This window comes from Callionymus lyra, chromosome 11 (genome assembly GCF_982586985.1).
Source record: "Callionymus lyra chromosome 11, fCalLyr1.hap1.1, whole genome shotgun sequence".
Lineage (NCBI taxonomy): Eukaryota > Metazoa > Chordata > Actinopteri > Syngnathiformes > Callionymidae > Callionymus > Callionymus lyra.
Genome location: NC_141828.1, coordinates 26,202,578 through 26,222,205, shown reverse-complemented (window position 1 = coordinate 26,222,205; position 19,628 = coordinate 26,202,578). Strand labels below are relative to the sequence as shown.

Here is a 19,628-nt window from a genome sequence, read left to right as displayed (position 1 = left end):
CCCACTTTAATTATTCAATACTTTTATTCATGTCACCCTTCAAGAGAGTGTGGGATCATTTAGTACCTTTTTTTTCTTCATCCAAAATGGATTAAAACCCTAATTTTCTTGAATTACTTCTTAAATTAAAAAAAAAATGATGTTTGTTGAAAATAAAAGATTAAACTCATCAGTGAGTTCTCAAACGCCTCACTACCCCCACCCATCCCCCGCCGGGAAGTGTCTCCCGACTGGTTCACCCGAAGCCAAAAGTGATGTAATGTGAGACAAAGGATCAACTAATGATGACACAGCAGCTCTCCTTTGTTTCTGTTTCATCCTGATGATGGCTCACCCAGTATTTACCAAACGTTGCAGGAAACTGTCCTCACTACTCACTCTTATTTTTCTATAGAAGTTGATTAAGACGACGTACAACAACAAAAACAGAGATAATGGATGACAATGATTATAGAGAGGCTTACAATAACAGTTAAATTAAGTTGAAGGGGAAAAAAATTGCATTCTAAAGAATGTTTTTACCCCTTGTGTGATTGAATTTGAAGCCCCTGCTTTAAATAGTTAATTTTAAAGGAATGAAAAATGATCACATATTCAAAAATAGTTGAAATATTGTCTTTCTAGGTAACTACATTTTGTGTGTATATAATTACAATTACTATATTTAAAAACTATTTATATTAATCGGGTTCTTTTTATTTGAAGGTTAAACTTGTAAATATCAGGAATGATGACATCACAGATGGGAACCCCAAGCTGACCCTGGGACTAATCTGGACTATTATACTGCACTTTCAGGTGAGTTTAGTTTTGTTATTGGTTTAAAATGTTGGATGGTTAAAAATTTAAAATCCACACACTGCTCTTTTTATTGACTGCTGATTGGCCCCTTCAATACTGTACCGAAATTCTAAGTCTATGTTGCTAGGTTATGTCAAAAGTGATTGACGGCTGTGATTGGTTGGCTGGGTCGCAAAGCATCATCGGAGCTATTCAGCCCACCTTTACTGAGATGGTAGTGAGAGGGATTAGACCTCATTTGTAATGATGAGTTTGCCAGTTAAAATAAATGTTGTTAAATAAATATAAAAAGGCTTAATAAAGCGCCTTTGCTGATTATTTCCAAAAATGTAAGGGCGCTTCAGAATTGTACCCCGCAATAAACAAGGGATCACTTTATTATCCAATTCACTGCTAATGTGTCTTTTTGTCAAAGCCTGTATAACTGTAAACAAGTAGTTCTGCAAGAACCCCTACATAACTGCTGGTGATCAGTAGTCAAGGGACACAAAAGCTTTCAAGACACAAATGATGTGATGAATTTACATTTACCCATTTTCCGTCATACATTCTTTCTAGGTTAGAAAAATAATTTTTGATGATCAAACATGATCTTCTAGAGTAAGTTGAAATGTGTCAAGATGTGTGTATTATCCTCATTGAGGTTTGCTCGTGTTTCCAGTCGACATTCCGAGACTTGTCGTAATAATTGACTTTAAATTTGCTCAAACATGCAACTATCTGACAGCCTTCACATTTTGCCTGGACTTGATCATATTGACAGACAGAGATTCGACCGACACCCGCTGCTGCCGGTCTCACGCAAGCCCTTGAGCAAAGGATTGGGCAGCATTGTTGGACTTGTTTCTTCTTGAGCTGGAGTGAAAATCAGGGCCGTGCCTTAGTATAAATACTTCTTTTTATGGCTGATAAATTGCAGATCAGATTCAAAGAACTGTCAGTCACAGGTTAGTCTTTCATAAGTTCAAGTTCATAACTGAAGGTTGTTGTCTTGAGAGCTTGCTCACCTGCTGCAGGCAACATTCTTTTATCCCAGTAAATTAAACTTCTGAAGTGGAAATATTTAGTGTGCAGGTTTGTTTGACACTTATAGTATCATAGCAAGAGTTTGCTTGCTTGCTTAAACTCTTGACTTTTTATCAAAGAGTTTGACTCTTTGTTTTGGTTGGTGCAAGTTTTTTGTCAATATCAATATCAATCCTTTTTTGCATTTTAATTTAGATCTATTGGATTTCAAAGCCCTTGTTTGTATGTATAAAAGGGACGGATAAATATTTTGCTTATTTTATTTTCATACACAGCTATGTTGTTAGCGTCTTGGGCTTCTGATGGCAATTTCTTCTTTGTTTTATATGAAAATAATGATTGTTTTACACCGTTTTGCTTTTATACCTATACTTCAAAACCAATAAATAATTGTTAGCTAGGGCTTCAAATGTCTCCAGGGCCGGAAATTGTACATGTTACTGCTTCTGTTAATAAGGTCTTAGATTTCTCGTTCTCGACAAAGATAAACTTGCAAACAAGATATAATGAAAGCAAAAAAAATTCATCCCTGCATCTGCACTGAAATCCCATCTACAAAGTGGATGGTTTGATCTTCTAAATGTCATTTAGTTTAAAATGTGGGTTTTTACAAACCCTGTAGAGCCATGGATTCAAATGAACTCTGTCAGGTGACTTTGACATTAAAATCTGCTGGGGTTGCAGCGACAAAGTTTATTTTTAAGTGGTAACATTGATTTTATTGCTTCACAGTTTCACCCTGTAAATATTTGACTGGCATTCCTTTGTAGTGAGATCTTTTTTTTCAACTTTGTTTTCTGTTGTTTTGTGAAGTGTGACTTCTTAGGGGTCTAAGCCCCATTAGTGATTGACTCTGGTGGGATCTGTCGTGGAGATAGTTTATTTAATCATTTGGAGTCAGGCCAACCACAGCGTCATTGTTTCCTTCCTGAAACATGTTGGTTTATTGATTCAGCCTTTAGTGACACTAGTTGAGCTGAGGTGATTCACAGCAGCAACAATGAATCAGTCGACTTCCTCCTCATGTCTCCGCATATTTGACCTGTATTCCAGTGCCAGCAGTATTCTAGGAGGTGCCTGTGTTGTGTAAATGTTTACAGTGACAAAGTAGAACAACCAGCCTGAAACAGGTCTGCGTCTGGAGAGCCACATCCACGTGTGACCTGCATGGGTGTGCGCTCGTGTGCTGTATTACCAACGCCAGGGAAATGTTTCAAAGGTCAGAAAGAATTCCTGTGTCAGATGAGCGAGGGAGCAGTGAGAAAGAGGCCGGCCGCCAAGGTAAACTCTGGACCTAGAATGCTTTCCGGGCTTCCCGACCGCCAGCGAGAATATTCTTCAGGCTAAGAGGAACTTTAACAGGGACATGATGGATATTTTTCTCTAACAAAAGTTTTTGGACTTAAAGCCATGGGGAATGTTTGTGGTTGTGTACGTGGAGCTAAGGAAGAAAGCTATGTTGACCCAAAGAAGGCTCCACTCACAGCCGAATCGAAACATGTAGGGGGTCGCCGGTACTTTCAGAGAAAAAGGAAGAAATTGGAGAATATGAAACCATCTGAGAGAAAAGCTCCCCGGAAGAGGATTGCTCGTGAAATGCCTGTGATCCGGGACAACCCTGGCCTGGTCAGGAACAAGGCAGCAGTGGAAGATAACAGCAGAAACGGTATCTGTGTTGAAGAAATGCCTTTACTTTTAAAGACAAATCATCAGGAAACTTTTGGGAAGGAAGCACCAAGTGCTAAAGATGACAAGCTTCATTGTATAAACAAACATTACTGTAGTATACGAGCTCAGGACAGGAGTCACAGGAAAACTCTGATCCGATGCCAGCTCAGGAGGGCGGTGAGTTTTGGGACAGTGGAGCACACGTTGAGAACTCTGATGGGATTTGATGCTAGTGAAGATTTGCTCAAGTGGGACTCGCAGCCACACAGGGGGAGGCGACCCAGAGCCTTTACCTGTCCCAGGTACATCGAACTTGCTAAACACAGTGAGAAACAGGTAAAAATAAAATGGCAATAAACATTCTAAAACACAAAGTTACTAGAAAAAAATAGAAAGAGACCACGACTTTTTACTTCATAACAGTAGTTTTCATTTGGCTTTGATAGATTATACTATAATACTTACTAGCATCTGACCTCGACAATGAAGTTAGTTCATCATTTTGTAAGAACAGGTTTATTTGCCTTCTGTCAGTATTCTCAAGAGCAAAGTCTTGTTGTGTATTTTCAAAATGTTCTATTAACTCACTAATTGGTCTCCTTGAATCATATTCGGATTATTATATACAATTTAGTTTACAATGTAGTTTTCTGCTCATTACATAATGGTTGTAAAATTATGTTTTGCTTCTTCACACAGTATCAATACTTTAGATTTGGACATTTCTTGAACAGTTATCTTGAAAGAACACATGCTACTCACATGTTAGCATGTGTCATCCCCTGTTGTTTTGTGCTTCCCATTTTACTCCAAATGTTAAATCTAACAGAAAAAAAGAACACTGCTTACTTACTTCACCTAACTGTATGTGAATGTAGGTGTGTGTATTGCAAAGAATCTGACAATACGGTACGATTTATAGCAAATACATTGTGATACTATAGGAACAAGGATATATTTGTAGTAGTAGTTTTGAAATCAAAATATGTCCAAACATCAGCTTTAAACACTGCTGGAGTTACTGTATCCTCTCATCCTCAGTCATTACCAGGATTTTGTGGAATTGTATTGTTCCTTTAGCTGCAGAGGTATTAAAACTCACTTATTGGCCGTAGAAATATTTTCTATCACTCTTTTAGTGTGTTAATGGTCTGTATAAATAAACAAGGGCTAGTGTTAAAACCACTGACTAGCGTCAGTTTGTTCAATTTTGTTTCAATCTAAGTTAATATTCTCAGTTTCTCTAAATATTTGTATTCATTACTCAGCCAAGGCAAACAGCCTGTCTCTTTAAAAATAGACAGACTTCATTCAAGTGGAGTCAGGCGTTCAATGTTTTTGTTTATTGTTATAACTGTACATTTGTCTCTTACTCTGTCTACATTCATACAAACTTGGACAATAAATGGAAGGCTGCAGAATATCATGTCATAGGCCGCAAATGGCCCAAGTATAAGGTGTCATTCCTGTTTCTATTTAACCCCTAATATCATTCTATTAAACCCTCAGTGTGGAAATATTTGTATTTGCTGTGTTGATCTCTTGTTGGACAGATTTGATTTAGTAATCTGACCACTAATAGATGTCTGGAAATCAATCAGATTGACTAGAAGGATCTAGATTTATGTTGAATGGGATTAAATGTTTTCTTTGTTTGAGTTTGGTGTTAATACTTTGATAAGATTCAATAAGAAAAAATAGTGTCTTAGTCATTATCCAAAGTATTGATACTAAAATATTTTGTTTAGGGTTAAGTTACAACACTCATTTTCAAAAGTAACTATACACCCAAACATTTTTTGAACTATTTCAGACCTTATACTTGTTATCATAGATGCAGTTTATTTTGCATGTTTTTTAATCATAAATATTTTCTGTTTGGTTCTTTTAAAGTGATAGTTCACCCAAAATTCAAACTTCACTCATTTTCTTCTCACCCTGTCGGCTAATGGTTGGGATTATTTTCAGAGTAATCTGTTCCTTTTTAGAGTTGTAGGCAAAAATGTTTGTTCACTTTAATGTAGCGACTGAGCGCCCGCGGTCCAACTTCCTCCACAAAGACGCTTAAAAAAGTCCAAAAACACCCGCCACAAACGAGCGTAAAATATATACTTGTGTTCTTCTTTAGTGGTAAAATGTTATAACAGAGGTTTATTTTTCCATTTTTTTTTCTTGTTAATAAAAACTTGAATTTCTCATATGGTATTGAGTATCGAGTTGAAATCCTTAGTGTCATGACGGCCCTAATAGTCATATTCAAAGATAAAGATGTGGCAGAGTTGAAGTTACTCAAGTATTTATTGACAATTACTATTCAAAGTTTGTTGGTTTAGACATATGGAAAGAAGACACTGACATATAATATTGATTTGATATTGAGTAACAAGTCAAAAGGAAAAGAGAAAGACAACCAATGAAGTTCATGAAGTCAGTAAAGGTGTAGATCTGGTGTGTGGATCATTTTTCGTTTTTAATTTATGTTGCCACTCGTAACTACTATGCTGCTCAAAATTCTTTTTTATCTCCGTACATATCGTGTCATCTTAACTGGACTTGCACTGTGAAATACAGGTTATTAGTTGATTGATTAGGTAGGATGAGCGAGATGGCTTAAGGTTGAGGAGCCTGACTCACCCCTTGTCTAACAACATAATAAAAAGGTTTATTTATTGTGAGATAATAAATATATAAAGAATTTGTAATGTAAGGAAACATTTGGAAACTGGAAAATATCATTCAGTCATAGTTTGGGTTCCCTGTTTGCTATATTTAGGATTAATGACACAAATGTCAAAATTAGGCTGTAGTCGTGTCACAGTGTAAATGTGTAAACCTTGTGTTCATCGTCTGGGACAGATCTCAGAGATCCATGTGACTGGAGAATCCGAGGACATGACCGCCAAGGAGCGGCTGCTGCTTTGGTCCAAGCAGATAACAGACGGTTACGTGGGTGTTCGGTGTGACAACTTCACCACCTCGTGGAGGGATGGGAGGCTTTTCAATGCCGTCATTCATAAATACAGGTACTGAGGATTGGTATGAAAGTATCATTGGCACCAGAATAATGAATGGTTGAATTTAATATTTCATATCTTGAACCTTTTGTAATTGAAATTTGTTTTTTAAATTTTTCTGAGTTATCAAATTAATTTGTACATTAAAAGGTTGGTTTTGTTTTAATTAAATAATTAATGTAATGTTTTTATGCATAAAGTTTGATATTAGTGTAGTATTTTACATTCAGTATAAAAATGTTTATATTAGTACCATCAGACAATACTAAAGGTTACTTGATGGAAATTTAAGCCCTTTAAGATGATCATTGTAAAAGCACTGGCGCTTCAATTCATCATAGTGGATTCCAAACCAAAAATACTGTCTGGTGACACTAATATGCCAACTTTTTTATAGAGAATTTACAAGGCTACAAATAAAGAAAAATTATTAATATTAATATATTTTTTATTGTTGGAGTTCATTTCTGTGTAAAAAACAAACAAACATTGATTCTGAAAATATGCAAATGTTATTTTGTTGTTGTTTTTTTTACACTTCCAGGCCAGACCTTATTGATATGACGCTCATATCAACACAAACCAACCGCTCCAATTTGGAGCATGCATTTGGTGTAGCCGAACAGTTAGGCGTGGCTCGACTGTTGGACCCAGAGGGTGAGCTTTCCACACCTGAATCTTTTGTGAATTAATGTCCTTAAAACCTTGTTCATTCTTTCATCAGATGTAGATGTTCAGTCGCCCGATGAGAAGTCAGTCATCACTTATGTCTCTACATTATACGATACCTTCCCTAAAGTACCGGAAGGAGCCGAGGGTGTCACCGCTAATGTAAGTCATGCGTCGATAAATCCCCCTCAGATGAAAACCTGAGTGCTGATGACGCTTTCATTCTGAACAGGATGTCGATATTAAATGGGTGGAGTACCAGAACATGATCAAATACCTCAGCCAGTGGATCAAACACAACGTGGCCGTAATGTCGGACAGATCATTCCCAAACAGTCCTGTGGAACTCAAGGTATTTTATAGTTTTAAATCATGATTTTGCTGAATTAAGTGCAGCCTAATGGTTACTTACATTAGTATTGATTGCAGCAATAGACTTCTGCTCTTACTTTAAAGAGGCTGCTAACACTCCCCTTAAAGAATGAGTCCTTCAACTTTCCTTCTTCCTTCACAGGCACTTTATACTCAATATTTGCAGTTCAAGGAAAATGAAATCCCACTAAAAGAAAATGAGAAGACAAAAATCCAAACCCTGTACAAGATGCTGGAGGTAAAATTAAGCAGAAAAAGATAAACACTTTGTTGGATGTCAACATGATAAAGTATTTTTTGGATGTGACATGTGACAGATGTGGATTGAGTTTGGACGGATTCAATTACCAGCCGGCCACCACCCCAATGATGTGGAGAAGGAATGGGGGAAGTTAATCGTTGCCATGTTGGAGAGAGAAAAAAGTCTAAGGCCAGAAGTTGAAAGGTACGATCAAATACTATCTTTTAAAAAAATAAATTAAACATTCACATGAGTACAATAGAGGTCCAAGATCAATTTAAAATACACAAAAAACAAAACACAGTTGAAGAAATAAATTGTAAGAAAATATAATTATTCTTACACCCCTAGTAGGGAATATCATACTTGCGCTCTGGTTAAAGTAAAAGTGTCTCAGCTGCGGAAGACCACATGTTCATTTGTTTACGAAAACAAATTTATTTTTATTTCCTTTATTCAATGCAACTTCGATCACACCTCCCTAAAGTATTATGGTGGTCACATCAGTCAAAGTTGTGAATTGAAAAGCATCGTTTAGAGAATAGTTTCAATGCATGATCATAATAAAAATAAATGATCACATAAATAATGGGTAACACATGGAAAATTCCGTGTGGTGATGCTTTTACTAGCAGGGAGATTTCTTGTGTCAACGTAATTGGTGGATTTATGCATGATAACCATCTTAAATTTTTTTTTTTTTCATGTGAAGCCTTCACAAATATTCTCCCCGTATTACTTACACTTAAACACAAGTTCATGCTTGTAGAGAAGCTCCTGCTGGTTTTCAATTCCTTTTGTGTTGACACAGCTGGTGATTTTACTTTGAGTCAAATGAATAGGTCTGTTTGAAATGATGTTTTTTTTTTTACTTTTAAACTACAGTTTACCTCATTCATGATGAGAAGGGTTTGTCCTTACAGCAGAAGATTCAGGGCAGTGTCTCGACCTGCAGTTTTCATATCCTGAGGCATCAGATTATATCAGGGTGGGAGCCAATTTGACATCGTTCACACCTGCCTGTAACTCTATAAAGAGAGCAGCTGGTAAACATTTCAAGGATTTTGTCATGGTTCGTCTGAAGCTGTAGACCTCGCTGGTCAAGAGCCAGGTCCAAAGATGCAGCAGTACGATCAAATGGGAAGCAGGCTTCTGAACAAACCTATAAACATGGACTTCTTTAGTAACGGATCAACCGTCAGCAACAGTAGCATCGGCAGCTTTGCATCGAGTAAAACAACTTTCACTGCGCCTGAACCGTTACAACTGAATAGCTCCGTGTTCCTTAATAACAGTTTTTCTTATGGATCCAGGTGAGATACGGTCGTTTTGCATGCATGTCTTTGTGACTTCAATTGTTGTTTCTCTCTAGACTTGAGATGCTGCAGCAGATTGCCAACAGGGTTCAACGAGACTGTGGTGACGGAGAAGACAAGCTGTCACTGGCAAGAAGTTACCTTCAGTCTGTAAGTATGAGCAAGATATGCAACTCAAAATGTGTAAAAATACCATTTAAAATAAAATTTTGAAACAACTCGACAATCAAACAAGAAAACAAAAAACAAAACACCACCAATTTGTATGCAAGCATGAGTTTGAAAATGTTCTTGCTAATAATTGGTACTGCTTTCATGTTTTCCAAAGTAAATCTTTTTCCGAAGTTGCTACATGAATCTTGTTTCCTTCTCAAAGGATGACAAACGTCTGCAGTCTGGTATTCAGTTCCTCAATGAACATGAAGTTGCCAGATACCTTTTGGAATGTGAAAACATCCTCAGACAGCAGGTGATGAATATCCAAGTCCTTCTCGATGGAAATTTCCCTTTTGCAGATCAACTAGTTCAGAGGTACATACTTTCACTTCTTTTGTGTTTGCTTGAAGTCTATCATTACCATCAGAATATCTAATGGTTTGATTTATCACGTCAAATGTTGGAACAAAGTTTATTTATTTCAATGTTTTAGTTGAAAATAAGAATTCTTCTTATTTTTTTTGATAATTACATTCATTTTATTTCATTTTTTATCATTTAATTTAATGTTGAAGTCTTGACTTCTCTTACTCTGAAGCAGTAAGTCTCTCATCCTGAACATGTTTTGAACTTATTACTTTATAAAGTTTTCCTGCATCCAAAATCTATGCGAACAAAACTGTTTGTGTAAAAAAGTTATTCATTTTGAAATTCTTAAATTCAATCAAGTTTCAATAAAATACATGTAACATTTGAAATGTTAAATACAAATAATTAATATTCTGATGGCATTGACATACTTCCTTACTCTGCTTTTGTCACTGACATCCTTCTTATAAACAGGGTGTCGAATCTCCGTGATGAACTTCTATCCCTGCGATCCGAGTGTTCCTCCCTGTACAGCAAAGGTCGCACGTTGACAGCAGACCAAACAAAGATGATGATTTCTGGCATCACGCAGAGCCTGAACTCTGGCTATTCTTCTGGCGCTGGTTTGACTCCTGCCTTCGAACCTGCTTTCCCCCCAGTCGGCTTCGGCACCACTGGTGGTAGCTTCACCTCCAGCCTTACCCCGGGCCTCAGCCCCTCCTTGGCCCCTGCCTTCAGCCCAAGCATGCAGCCTGGACAGATGTACGCGGGGAGCAGCAGTGGCGTGGATCCATCGTCCCTCAGGCACCTCAAACAAGTGCAGATCAGAAAGCCCTCGATGATGGCATCACTGGCTAATCCTGGCATGACGGAGGACGAGGTCAACTTCAAACACCTCCAGGATCTGCTCAGCTGGGTGGAAGAAGTGCAGGTAAGACATTGGTTTATCATGATCTAAATGTACTTTCGTATTGACTCTCGATTCTTCATCCTAGACCCAGCTGGATCGTTCAGAGTGGGGATCTGATCTACCTGGAGTTGAAATGCATGTTGAGGATCACAAAGCTGTTCACAGAGCCATTGAAGAATTTCAATTGAGCCTTAAAGAGATCAAAATGAGTGAGGTGAGTGTAAAACGCAAAATTAAACGATATAGAAGTATGAGTGTCATCAGAATATTGAAGAGTTGAATTTAACAATTAGAATGTTCAAACTGAATTTAATAATTTCTCTATTAAATAGTTGAATTTGTTTTTATAATTTAATATAAACATTTATATATATTTTTTAATTAATGGTTTTGTTTTTACACATAGAGTGTACTCCCAATAATTAAAAAATACACAATATTTTTTCATTTGCAGTCTTTTAAGTTAAAAAAAAAAAGATTGTATAATTGTCTCACCAGGCAATATTATTGCTTTGGAATGCACCACGTCATGTGATCATCTGTGTGTCGTATGATTGGCTGAAATTTGGATCAAGTAGCTTAGTTATCTTTTGGTGTTGCAATAAAAGCTTCTCATTATCAAATATTCAATTTATTTTATTAAATTATTCATAAAAACACATAATTCAAACAGTAAATATAAAACTTATTACATTAAATTATTCAATAGAAAGATATTCAACAGCATATTCTACATACACATAATTGAATTAATTTAATAAATGTTTTTTTTAAATAAAAACTAAAACTAAAAGAATTGGTCAGATGTTCAGGGCATGTCCCATTGGTAGGAAACCACGGGGCAGATCAACTGTGTGTCACATGATTGGGAAAAGTTTCACCATACATTTACAATACAATGAAACCTTTTAATAAACATATTATTGAATTTAAGTATTAAAAATAAATGATTTAATACAAAAAAAACAACCAACATTTTAATTAAAATGTTCAAAGTTTAAAAACTTACAATACCACTCATATTCTTCCCTAGAAGGTTCTTTTTCTGAGCTTGTGATGACATTGTTTAATTTCCCTGGACAGAGCCAGATGAGCACGGCTAAGCGATCAGCCTACACAGACTATGTGAGAAAAATAGAAGAGCAATACGATCGACTCTTGGTAAGAAGTCTCATGAAGACATCTGCAATACTCGGCCACATATTCACACCTGCTTCTGTTTTTCTCAGACCTGCTCCAAAGAGCGAAAGAACAACCTGGACGACCTTAAGGACTTTGTGTCGTTGGCAACTCGAGAGCTGATCTGGCTGAACGAGAAGGAAGAAGAGGAGGTTGCCTTTGACTGGAGCGACCAAAACAGCAAAATATCCATGAAGAGAGATTATCATGCTGTAAGATTTATATCAAGAATTACAATGAGATTGTTTTATAAAAGTATATATATATAACTTTTCATATAATGATACTTGTTTGATATTTTATTTATTGAAGTATTCTCCATAACTGATTCAATAATTTGTTCAAAAACGTATTCAGTGTGTAAAAACAATACATTAAATGCAATGATTCAGTATTCTAATGACACTGAAATACTTGTATATGGTTTGTCCATGAATGTTGGTCCCTAATGATTCCTCTCTCACTAGGATCTCATGCGGGAACTTGATGAAAAGGAGAGAGCGATCAAGTCTGTGCAGGAAAAGGCAGATCGCCTTATTTCAAGACAACACCCTGCCAAGCTAACGATTGAAGTAAGTCCTGCTCTGGGATCTGTGGACCAGCCAAGACATTCTGATGCATCTGGCGTCTCCACCCTGTCTCCTGCTGCTACAGAATAGTTTTGAGTTGTTTCAGCTTGAAACTAATCACGCTTTTGTCCTTTGATTCATCACTTCCAGGCATACAGAGCCGCCATGCAGACACAGTGGAGCTGGATTCTTCAACTCTGCTCATGCGTGGAACAGCATCTCAATGAGAATGCTGTTTATTTTGAGGTGAAATATTATTTAGTGTCTCACCGATCTCCCTTTTTTCTCTTCCCAGCCTCTCCCTTTTCTCCCCTTGTGCCTTCCAGTTGGTCACAGCAGGAGGCTGACCTGTGGAAGTATTTCAGTGCCATCATAATACTGAATGTTGAATTGAATATTTAAAATGTTGAAAAGTTGTTGATTTTTGAGCATTCATTTTTATATTGAAAGGTTGAATTAGTTTGAGCCTTTTTTGTATACTTGAATTAAAAAATATATTTTTTGTTAAATTAATAACTTCTTTCTTTTCAGGTAGAGTTAGATTTTTAAACTCTAATAATACAAAAATAACGTCTAAATGATATGACATGAGTTTGTATTTGTAGCCTTAAAAAACCTAAAAAATGTTTTTAATATTTGAACCTTTGTTTTGATTGTCTAAGCGCTTTGTGACCCTGGTCTCGAAAAGCGCTATATAAATAAATATTACTTACTTACTTACTTACTTACATTAAATCCAACCTTTCAATATTCTGTTGGCACTGATTTACTTCTTCAAAGTCCACACTAAGTATTGTTCTGCTCAAGATAATAGAAAGTTCAGTCTCTTATTGTGATAGGATAGAATCTGTTTTTCTCTTCTCTTATAAAGTGTAGTTCAAACCATAAAGTGTCTTGATATTGACATTGACATGAATAATATCTGGATAATAAATGATTTTGTCTTTCTTTGTCAGTTTTTCAGTGATGCCAAAGAGTCCATAGATTACCTGAAGAGCCTGCAGGAGGCCATTGAAAGAAAGTACAGCTGCGACCAAACCAGCAGCCTTCACAGATTAGAAGACCTCATCAATGAATCCATGGTAATTTTAGTTCAACCATTTTGACTCCATCATATGAAGATTAATCAAATGCCTCCTCATTTCTGATAATCATTCACTTCAGGAGGAATGTTGCTTTTACTAGCTCTGTTCTCAGCCAACACAAAACAGATTCATTGGATTTTTCTTATGAACAGAGTCAAATACCAGCAGAGAAAGATAAAAGGTATTTTAAGCCTCATAGGCAGAGTTTAATCCGTAACAATGTAGGTGAAAATGGCGTTGTTTGAAGTAGCTCTGTGTTTGTTCGCGGATGCTATCTAGTGCTGCTAATGGAAACCTCCATGGTACTCCAATCGCGAACATTTGGGTTCATTCACCCCGGACTTTGTTTGAACTTCTATTTTACGTTGTAATGAATGAGTTTAGTGAAATTAAGGTTTTAGAAATCCAGATTCAGCAAAACAATGCTAGCTAGTATGAACTAATAACAAGCACACACTCAAACTGCATGTTTTTACCTAAATATATCTGGATTAAACATAACACATGAATCTTAAAATCATTTGTTCAGCTGCTATGACTTTAGTCTAGAAAATAATCAATTTTAATCTTATTTTCAAACCTTAAAGAGACTACAAATTTAAAATATATATATATATATTGAATAATAAATTATAAGATAAAAACGAATTCAACCTTGTTCATATACAGATTATTTAAGTAGATTATTGAATAAATACAATTTGAACCTTTCAATGAAGACATTATTAAATTAAATTATAAAAATAAAAATAATTGAATGCTTGAAAGAACAACATTTTAATAAAAATATAAATTAATAAAATTCCAGCATTTTAAATGATAAATTCTCATTAAATATTTCAATGGAACTGATATACCTCCATGACCATGAAGCCAAAAGAAAGATGATCATGACTAAACTCCCTCCTTATACACGGCAAAAATAGAGAAGTATCTGTTGCATAAAAGTCATTATTTTGTTTCTCAGGATGTCAAGGAGCAGCTTCTTCAGTACAGCAACACTGTAGCCGGGTTGGTCGGTCGAGCCAAAAACATCGTGCAGCTCAAGCCAAGGAACCCAGAAAACCCTCTGAGATCTTCCATTGCAGTGAATGCCATCTGTGACTACCGGCAGATCGAGGTTATTATCCTGCAGCAAATAATAAACAGTATTTCACTATGTACTTACATCTCACTTCATGTGTGTCTTAGATCACCATTTACAAAGATGATGAATGTGTTTTGGCCAACAACTCTCACCGGGCAAAGTGGAAAGTCATCAATCCAACAGGGAACGAAGCCATGGTGCCATCTGTCTGCTTCACGGTTCCTCCCCCCAACAAAGAGGCTGTTGAGACGGCAGCCAGGTAATCTGCTCTTCTACTGGTAACCTGTTTCGTTCATCTGTTAAATCTATGGAATTACATCAGTGCCACCGGAATCTTGAATGGGGGAATTTAACATTGGAAATTTTTAAACTTAATAAATTAAGATATAATTGTTTTTAAGCATTTCATTTTTGGGGGTATATTTGAAATAACTCATTTGTTTATTGGAATGTTTCATACTTTTTTAATTTGTAGCCTTTTTAATTCAATGTAAAACAAAGCCACAAATTTATGTTTTTTTGATTTATTGGAACGAGAATATGAAAGTAAATTCCGTGTTTCTTCAGAACGGAGCAGTTGTACCAGACCGTCCTGTCTCTCTGGCATCACTCCCACATCAACATGAAGAGTGTGGTTTCTTGGCATCATCTGATAGTCGACATAAAAACCATTCGAAACTGGAACGTGACATCAGTAAGTTTCGATCAATCACGTTGAAATCCTGCATTACACTGTCATTGTTAACATGCTGCGCCTGTTCGTTCAGATTAAGAGTGTGTTGCCAGGTGAGCAACAGACGCTCCTCAACAACCTACAGTCACACTTCCAAGACTTCCTGGAGGACAGTGAGGAGTCTGAGGTGTTCACGGTGTGTGACTGTGCACAACTGGAGAGTGATGTCAGGGCTTGCCAGGAATATTACCAGGAGCTGCTCAGATCTGCAGAAAGAGGTAAAGCAGACATTAGTGGGGAACTTATGGCCCCATATTAAATATAAATAAAAACTACTTTTTACATAATGCCATCATAAATAAAAGTAGAAAAATGGAAATTAATTAAAAGCCAAATTAAATAATGAAATGAAATAGATAAATAATCAAATGTACAAATAAATAAAAGTAGAAATGCATAAATAAAAAAAATGTATATCCAGGAAAATCGTTTATTTATTTTTTGGATTTTTTATATTTGTATTCACGCATCTATGAATTATTTATACATGTATACACATCTGTTCTTTATTTCTGCATTTATTTATTTATATAATCGTGTCATTTTTCGTTCTTCATACTCAAACGCATGGTAAACCGCAATTCTCTACTTTTGCTGCCCTCTAGTGGGTATCATTGTTAGCTCTCTAATAGTGACGTCTCAGATTTGGAAACGCTCAATTTTAAATGATATTGAATGATTCATTTTAATCTTGGACATAAATATTTTGTATTTTTTCTCAAATTTCAAGAGAACTATTTTTAAAACTATTAAAATTATTACAGCTTATGAAACAGCGTTCGTGAAAAGAAAAGAAAAAAAAGTTATAAAACTTGTATTGGGCGTATAAATCATTACAAATAAATTAATAAGTTAATAATAATTAAGATTCTTCCCTTTTTAAGCAAAAATATTAAAAATATTTTAGACACATTTCTCTGGAAGACGTACATATGTAATTATGTGAGAAAGTATTGAAATTTGGAAAAAATATCAATGAAATTGTGACTCACTGATTTGATTTGCTGATGTATCAATTTTCACTTTTCCAAACAGACATGCAGGACGAGTCCATCTACAACAACTACATCTCGGAATTACAGAACTTCCGGATGCATCTTGAGGCCCATGAGCAACAACTGATTAGACAAATCCGCACGCAGCTGGACAGAGACGACCCAGAGCAGAGCCGAGTTTGCATCGTAGACCAAGAGGTTTCATAATCAAGCTCAAGAAGGTTTGATTAATGGGTTCTGATTTGACTTTGGTTTGAATCTGCAGAGGAAAAGAACGGAGCTGAATAGGCTGAAGGAGGATCTTGATGTGATAAAGGAGAAGTGTGAGCTGTTTATCCGAGAGGCGGCTGGTTTTCCATCCCTGCCAAACCTCTCCTCTGAACTCACTGTCCTTCTTCAGAGCATGAGTCAGGTCTACTCCATGTCCTCCATCTACATGGACAAGTATGACCTTTCTTGTCTGGAAATGTTTGATTTTATTTGACGAGCTGTTTCATCTTTTAGACTGAAAACCGTGAGTTTAGTAGTGGAGCACAGCCAGGAGGCAGAGGCGCTCGTCAAAGACTATGAATCAAAACTCTACGACGAAAACGCCATGAACTCTGACGTGAAGTCCATCGAGACGGTCGTGTTGACGCTGAAGGTAACACGAGTGAGACGAAAACATTTAAAAGCATTCCTTCATGACTTTGGGTTTGAACTCGTGTTTTCCTCAAGCAATTGCGGACAGAGATTAACGAGAACCAGCAAGTGTTTCACGACCTCGAAGACGACATCCAGAAAGCTCGAGTCATCAGCGAACGCATGTTTAAAACCCACAACGAGCGTGACTTTGACTTGGACTGGCACAAAGAAAAAGCTGCTCAGCTTAACGAGAGATGGATGAACATTCACACTCACATCGACAACAGGTATGTTCTGGAGTCAATAAAACTCTATTTAATTTTATATTGATAACGCAGGGATTTAAATTTCCTCAGGGGCCACATCATTTACTGAGACTGTTTTGGGCCTCTTATATAATGGGATAACAAAAATAAAATAAAGTAACATTAAATAAATGAAGTTTAATGAATATTTAACAAAATAAGTAAAATAGAGTAAAACAAATATACAAAAAAAAAATGAAGTCCCAATTTGATTTTTGTATAATTATTCTTTTTGTATTTATATATACATTTATATATATTTGAACATTACAAATAAAATACACCAAATAAAAAACAAAAAACATTGTGGTGGCGGCATCAGTCTTCTATAACGCGTTATATATATATATATATATAAATATACTTATACTTACTGAGTTATGATGAGCTTTAATTACTGTTCCACTGCAGTGACACTCGTGAATGAGTTTTATGATTATTGTTTTAGAGCATTGAGATCATTTACACTAGAACTACACCGTAAGTACCTCATTAAACCTCAGATAGGCTTTGAATAAAGTGTTTATTGTTCAATGTATAAAATATGCTTCAACATCTGTTTCACTCTTCGTGTCAGGCTCCGTGACCTGGACGGTCTGAACAAGTCTTTAAAAAACTACAAAGATTCGTACCACAGTGTGGATGAATGGGTGAGAGAGATGGAAGAAGAACAGATGAGGGCTCAAGAAAACAAACCGGACGACAGCAAGGCTCTCGCCCAACTGTTGAACAAGCAAAAGGCAGGAGAAAATCAGCAGATTCTAATAGAAATTTCAGATTTATTTAATGTGTTTTCCGACTCATCTTTCAGGTGCTTGTTGCTGATATTGAACAAAAGCAGAGCGGAATTGACGAGTGTCAGAAGTACTCGGAACAATACTCCTCCACCTTCAAGGTGTTTGAATCATTCATGCACATGTTGGTGTTCACCCTGTTTTTATTAAATGCATTTGTGTTTGAATATATTCAGGATTATGAGCTTCAGCTGATGACATTCCGAGCCATGGTGGACTCTCAACACAAATCTCCTATGAAGAAAAGGAGGATGCAGAGCTCGTCTGACTCCATCCAGCAGGAGGTAAATACTTGTATATATTCAGGACCATAAATGACATCATAAATAAATAATATAAGCGTATAAATGCACAACTGCAAGTTTAAATATTTAGTTTAATGCCTGATTTAATATAAAAACGTCAAAATAAATAAATAAATACATGTGTGAATTAATATTAAAACATTAGTTACATTAACGTTTATTTATTTATTTTGACATTCTTATATGTATTTACACGTTTATCTATTTGTAATTGTGTAATTTATGGTCCTTCATACATATACACCCAGAGACTCCTAGAACTATAGATGATCCTAACATGTGTTATGTGTCCATAGTTCATGGATCTCAGGACCCGGTACACGGCTCTGGTGACCCTCATGACGCAGCACGTCAAGTACGCCAGCGAGACGCTGAAGAGGACAGAAGATGAGGAGGTGAGAGTTTCATCTTTAAACCATTTTTCTTCTCCTGATGGGGCAATGCAAGTGGTTTTCTCTGTGAAGCTACGATTGAATATGTATGAAGGATGGATATTCTTCTGCATTTCAAAGAAGATATGCAACAAAAGCTTCAATCTGAAGCCCTTTTTTTCCTCTAATGCCTGACTGGGTGCTCAAATACAGTGCATGGACGGCTGGTGATGCAGGATTGCTTGAAGGTTTGGAAGTTTAAAATGTATTAAATGTATAAAAAGGTAGAAATCTATTAAATAAATAATCAATTATTTTGTTATCTTGCAAATCTATGGAGGTTTATCAGTGCCATCAGAGTTAGAAATATCACATTTTTTAATTTAGTTTTTTTTTAAAGCATTGAATTATTATTAATTTTGAATAATTGAAATTAATATTTGTATTTCAAATAGGTTGAATGAGTTTTATTGAATAATTTAAATAATTATTTATATATTGAAAGGTTGAATACGTTTTTAATTGAACAATTGAATTAAATAATTTAGACATTGAAGGTTGAATACGTTTTTAATTGAATAATTGAATTAAATAATTTAGATATTGAAAGGTTGAATTTTTTTTTGAGTTTTTAATTAATTTAAATAATTTCTATGTTGACATTTTTTGATAATTTAGTTTAAAGATCAGTGATATCATTAGGTTTTTTTTCAACACATAAAGTTTGATATTCTAATTACAATTATTGAAGAATTTTCTAAAATCAATATTTTTTATCAATTCAATTATTTAAAAATATTCAAACTTTTAATGTACAAATTATTGAATGATATTACTCAAAAAAGATTGTTTAAAAAAACATTTGAAACCTTCAATTCAAGTTTTATCATTTAAATTATGTTTAAACATTCACAATATTATTATAATTTTAAACACAATACATGATATCAATAATATCCACATTTAATAAGATTATATTTGAAATGAATAATTTATTTGATTTTAAATATAAGCATCAATTGAATGTGGAAATAAATCA

General features: G+C 35.5%; 1 protein-coding gene across 2 annotated transcripts in view; it reads left to right on the top strand.

Moving 5' to 3' along the window:
- Window positions 1–19,628, top strand: part of dst (dystonin) — a 120,787-nt gene that overhangs the window by 31,055 nt on the left and 70,104 nt on the right. For both annotated transcript variants that reach the window (XM_087802230.1, XM_087802229.1), the window contains 28 exons: window positions 706–798; window positions 6,352–6,518; window positions 7,054–7,166; window positions 7,234–7,340; window positions 7,411–7,530; window positions 7,693–7,788; window positions 7,868–7,995; window positions 9,164–9,257; window positions 9,484–9,638; window positions 10,107–10,563; window positions 10,628–10,756; window positions 11,626–11,703; window positions 11,772–11,933; window positions 12,189–12,293; window positions 12,441–12,536; window positions 13,247–13,372; window positions 14,343–14,495; window positions 14,567–14,721; window positions 15,030–15,156; window positions 15,230–15,413; window positions 16,231–16,388; window positions 16,456–16,634; window positions 16,695–16,833; window positions 16,908–17,101; window positions 17,697–17,859; window positions 17,931–18,014; window positions 18,090–18,197; window positions 18,515–18,613. In XM_087802230.1, coding sequence (XP_087658356.1) covers window positions 706–798; window positions 6,352–6,518; window positions 7,054–7,166; window positions 7,234–7,340; window positions 7,411–7,530; window positions 7,693–7,788; window positions 7,868–7,995; window positions 9,164–9,257; window positions 9,484–9,638; window positions 10,107–10,563; window positions 10,628–10,756; window positions 11,626–11,703; window positions 11,772–11,933; window positions 12,189–12,293; window positions 12,441–12,536; window positions 13,247–13,372; window positions 14,343–14,495; window positions 14,567–14,721; window positions 15,030–15,156; window positions 15,230–15,413; window positions 16,231–16,388; window positions 16,456–16,634; window positions 16,695–16,833; window positions 16,908–17,101; window positions 17,697–17,859; window positions 17,931–18,014; window positions 18,090–18,197; window positions 18,515–18,613 — 3,969 coding nt within the window. The remainder of the gene's footprint in view (window positions 1–705; window positions 799–6,351; window positions 6,519–7,053; window positions 7,167–7,233; window positions 7,341–7,410; window positions 7,531–7,692; window positions 7,789–7,867; window positions 7,996–9,163; window positions 9,258–9,483; window positions 9,639–10,106; window positions 10,564–10,627; window positions 10,757–11,625; window positions 11,704–11,771; window positions 11,934–12,188; window positions 12,294–12,440; window positions 12,537–13,246; window positions 13,373–14,342; window positions 14,496–14,566; window positions 14,722–15,029; window positions 15,157–15,229; window positions 15,414–16,230; window positions 16,389–16,455; window positions 16,635–16,694; window positions 16,834–16,907; window positions 17,102–17,696; window positions 17,860–17,930; window positions 18,015–18,089; window positions 18,198–18,514; window positions 18,614–19,628) is intronic.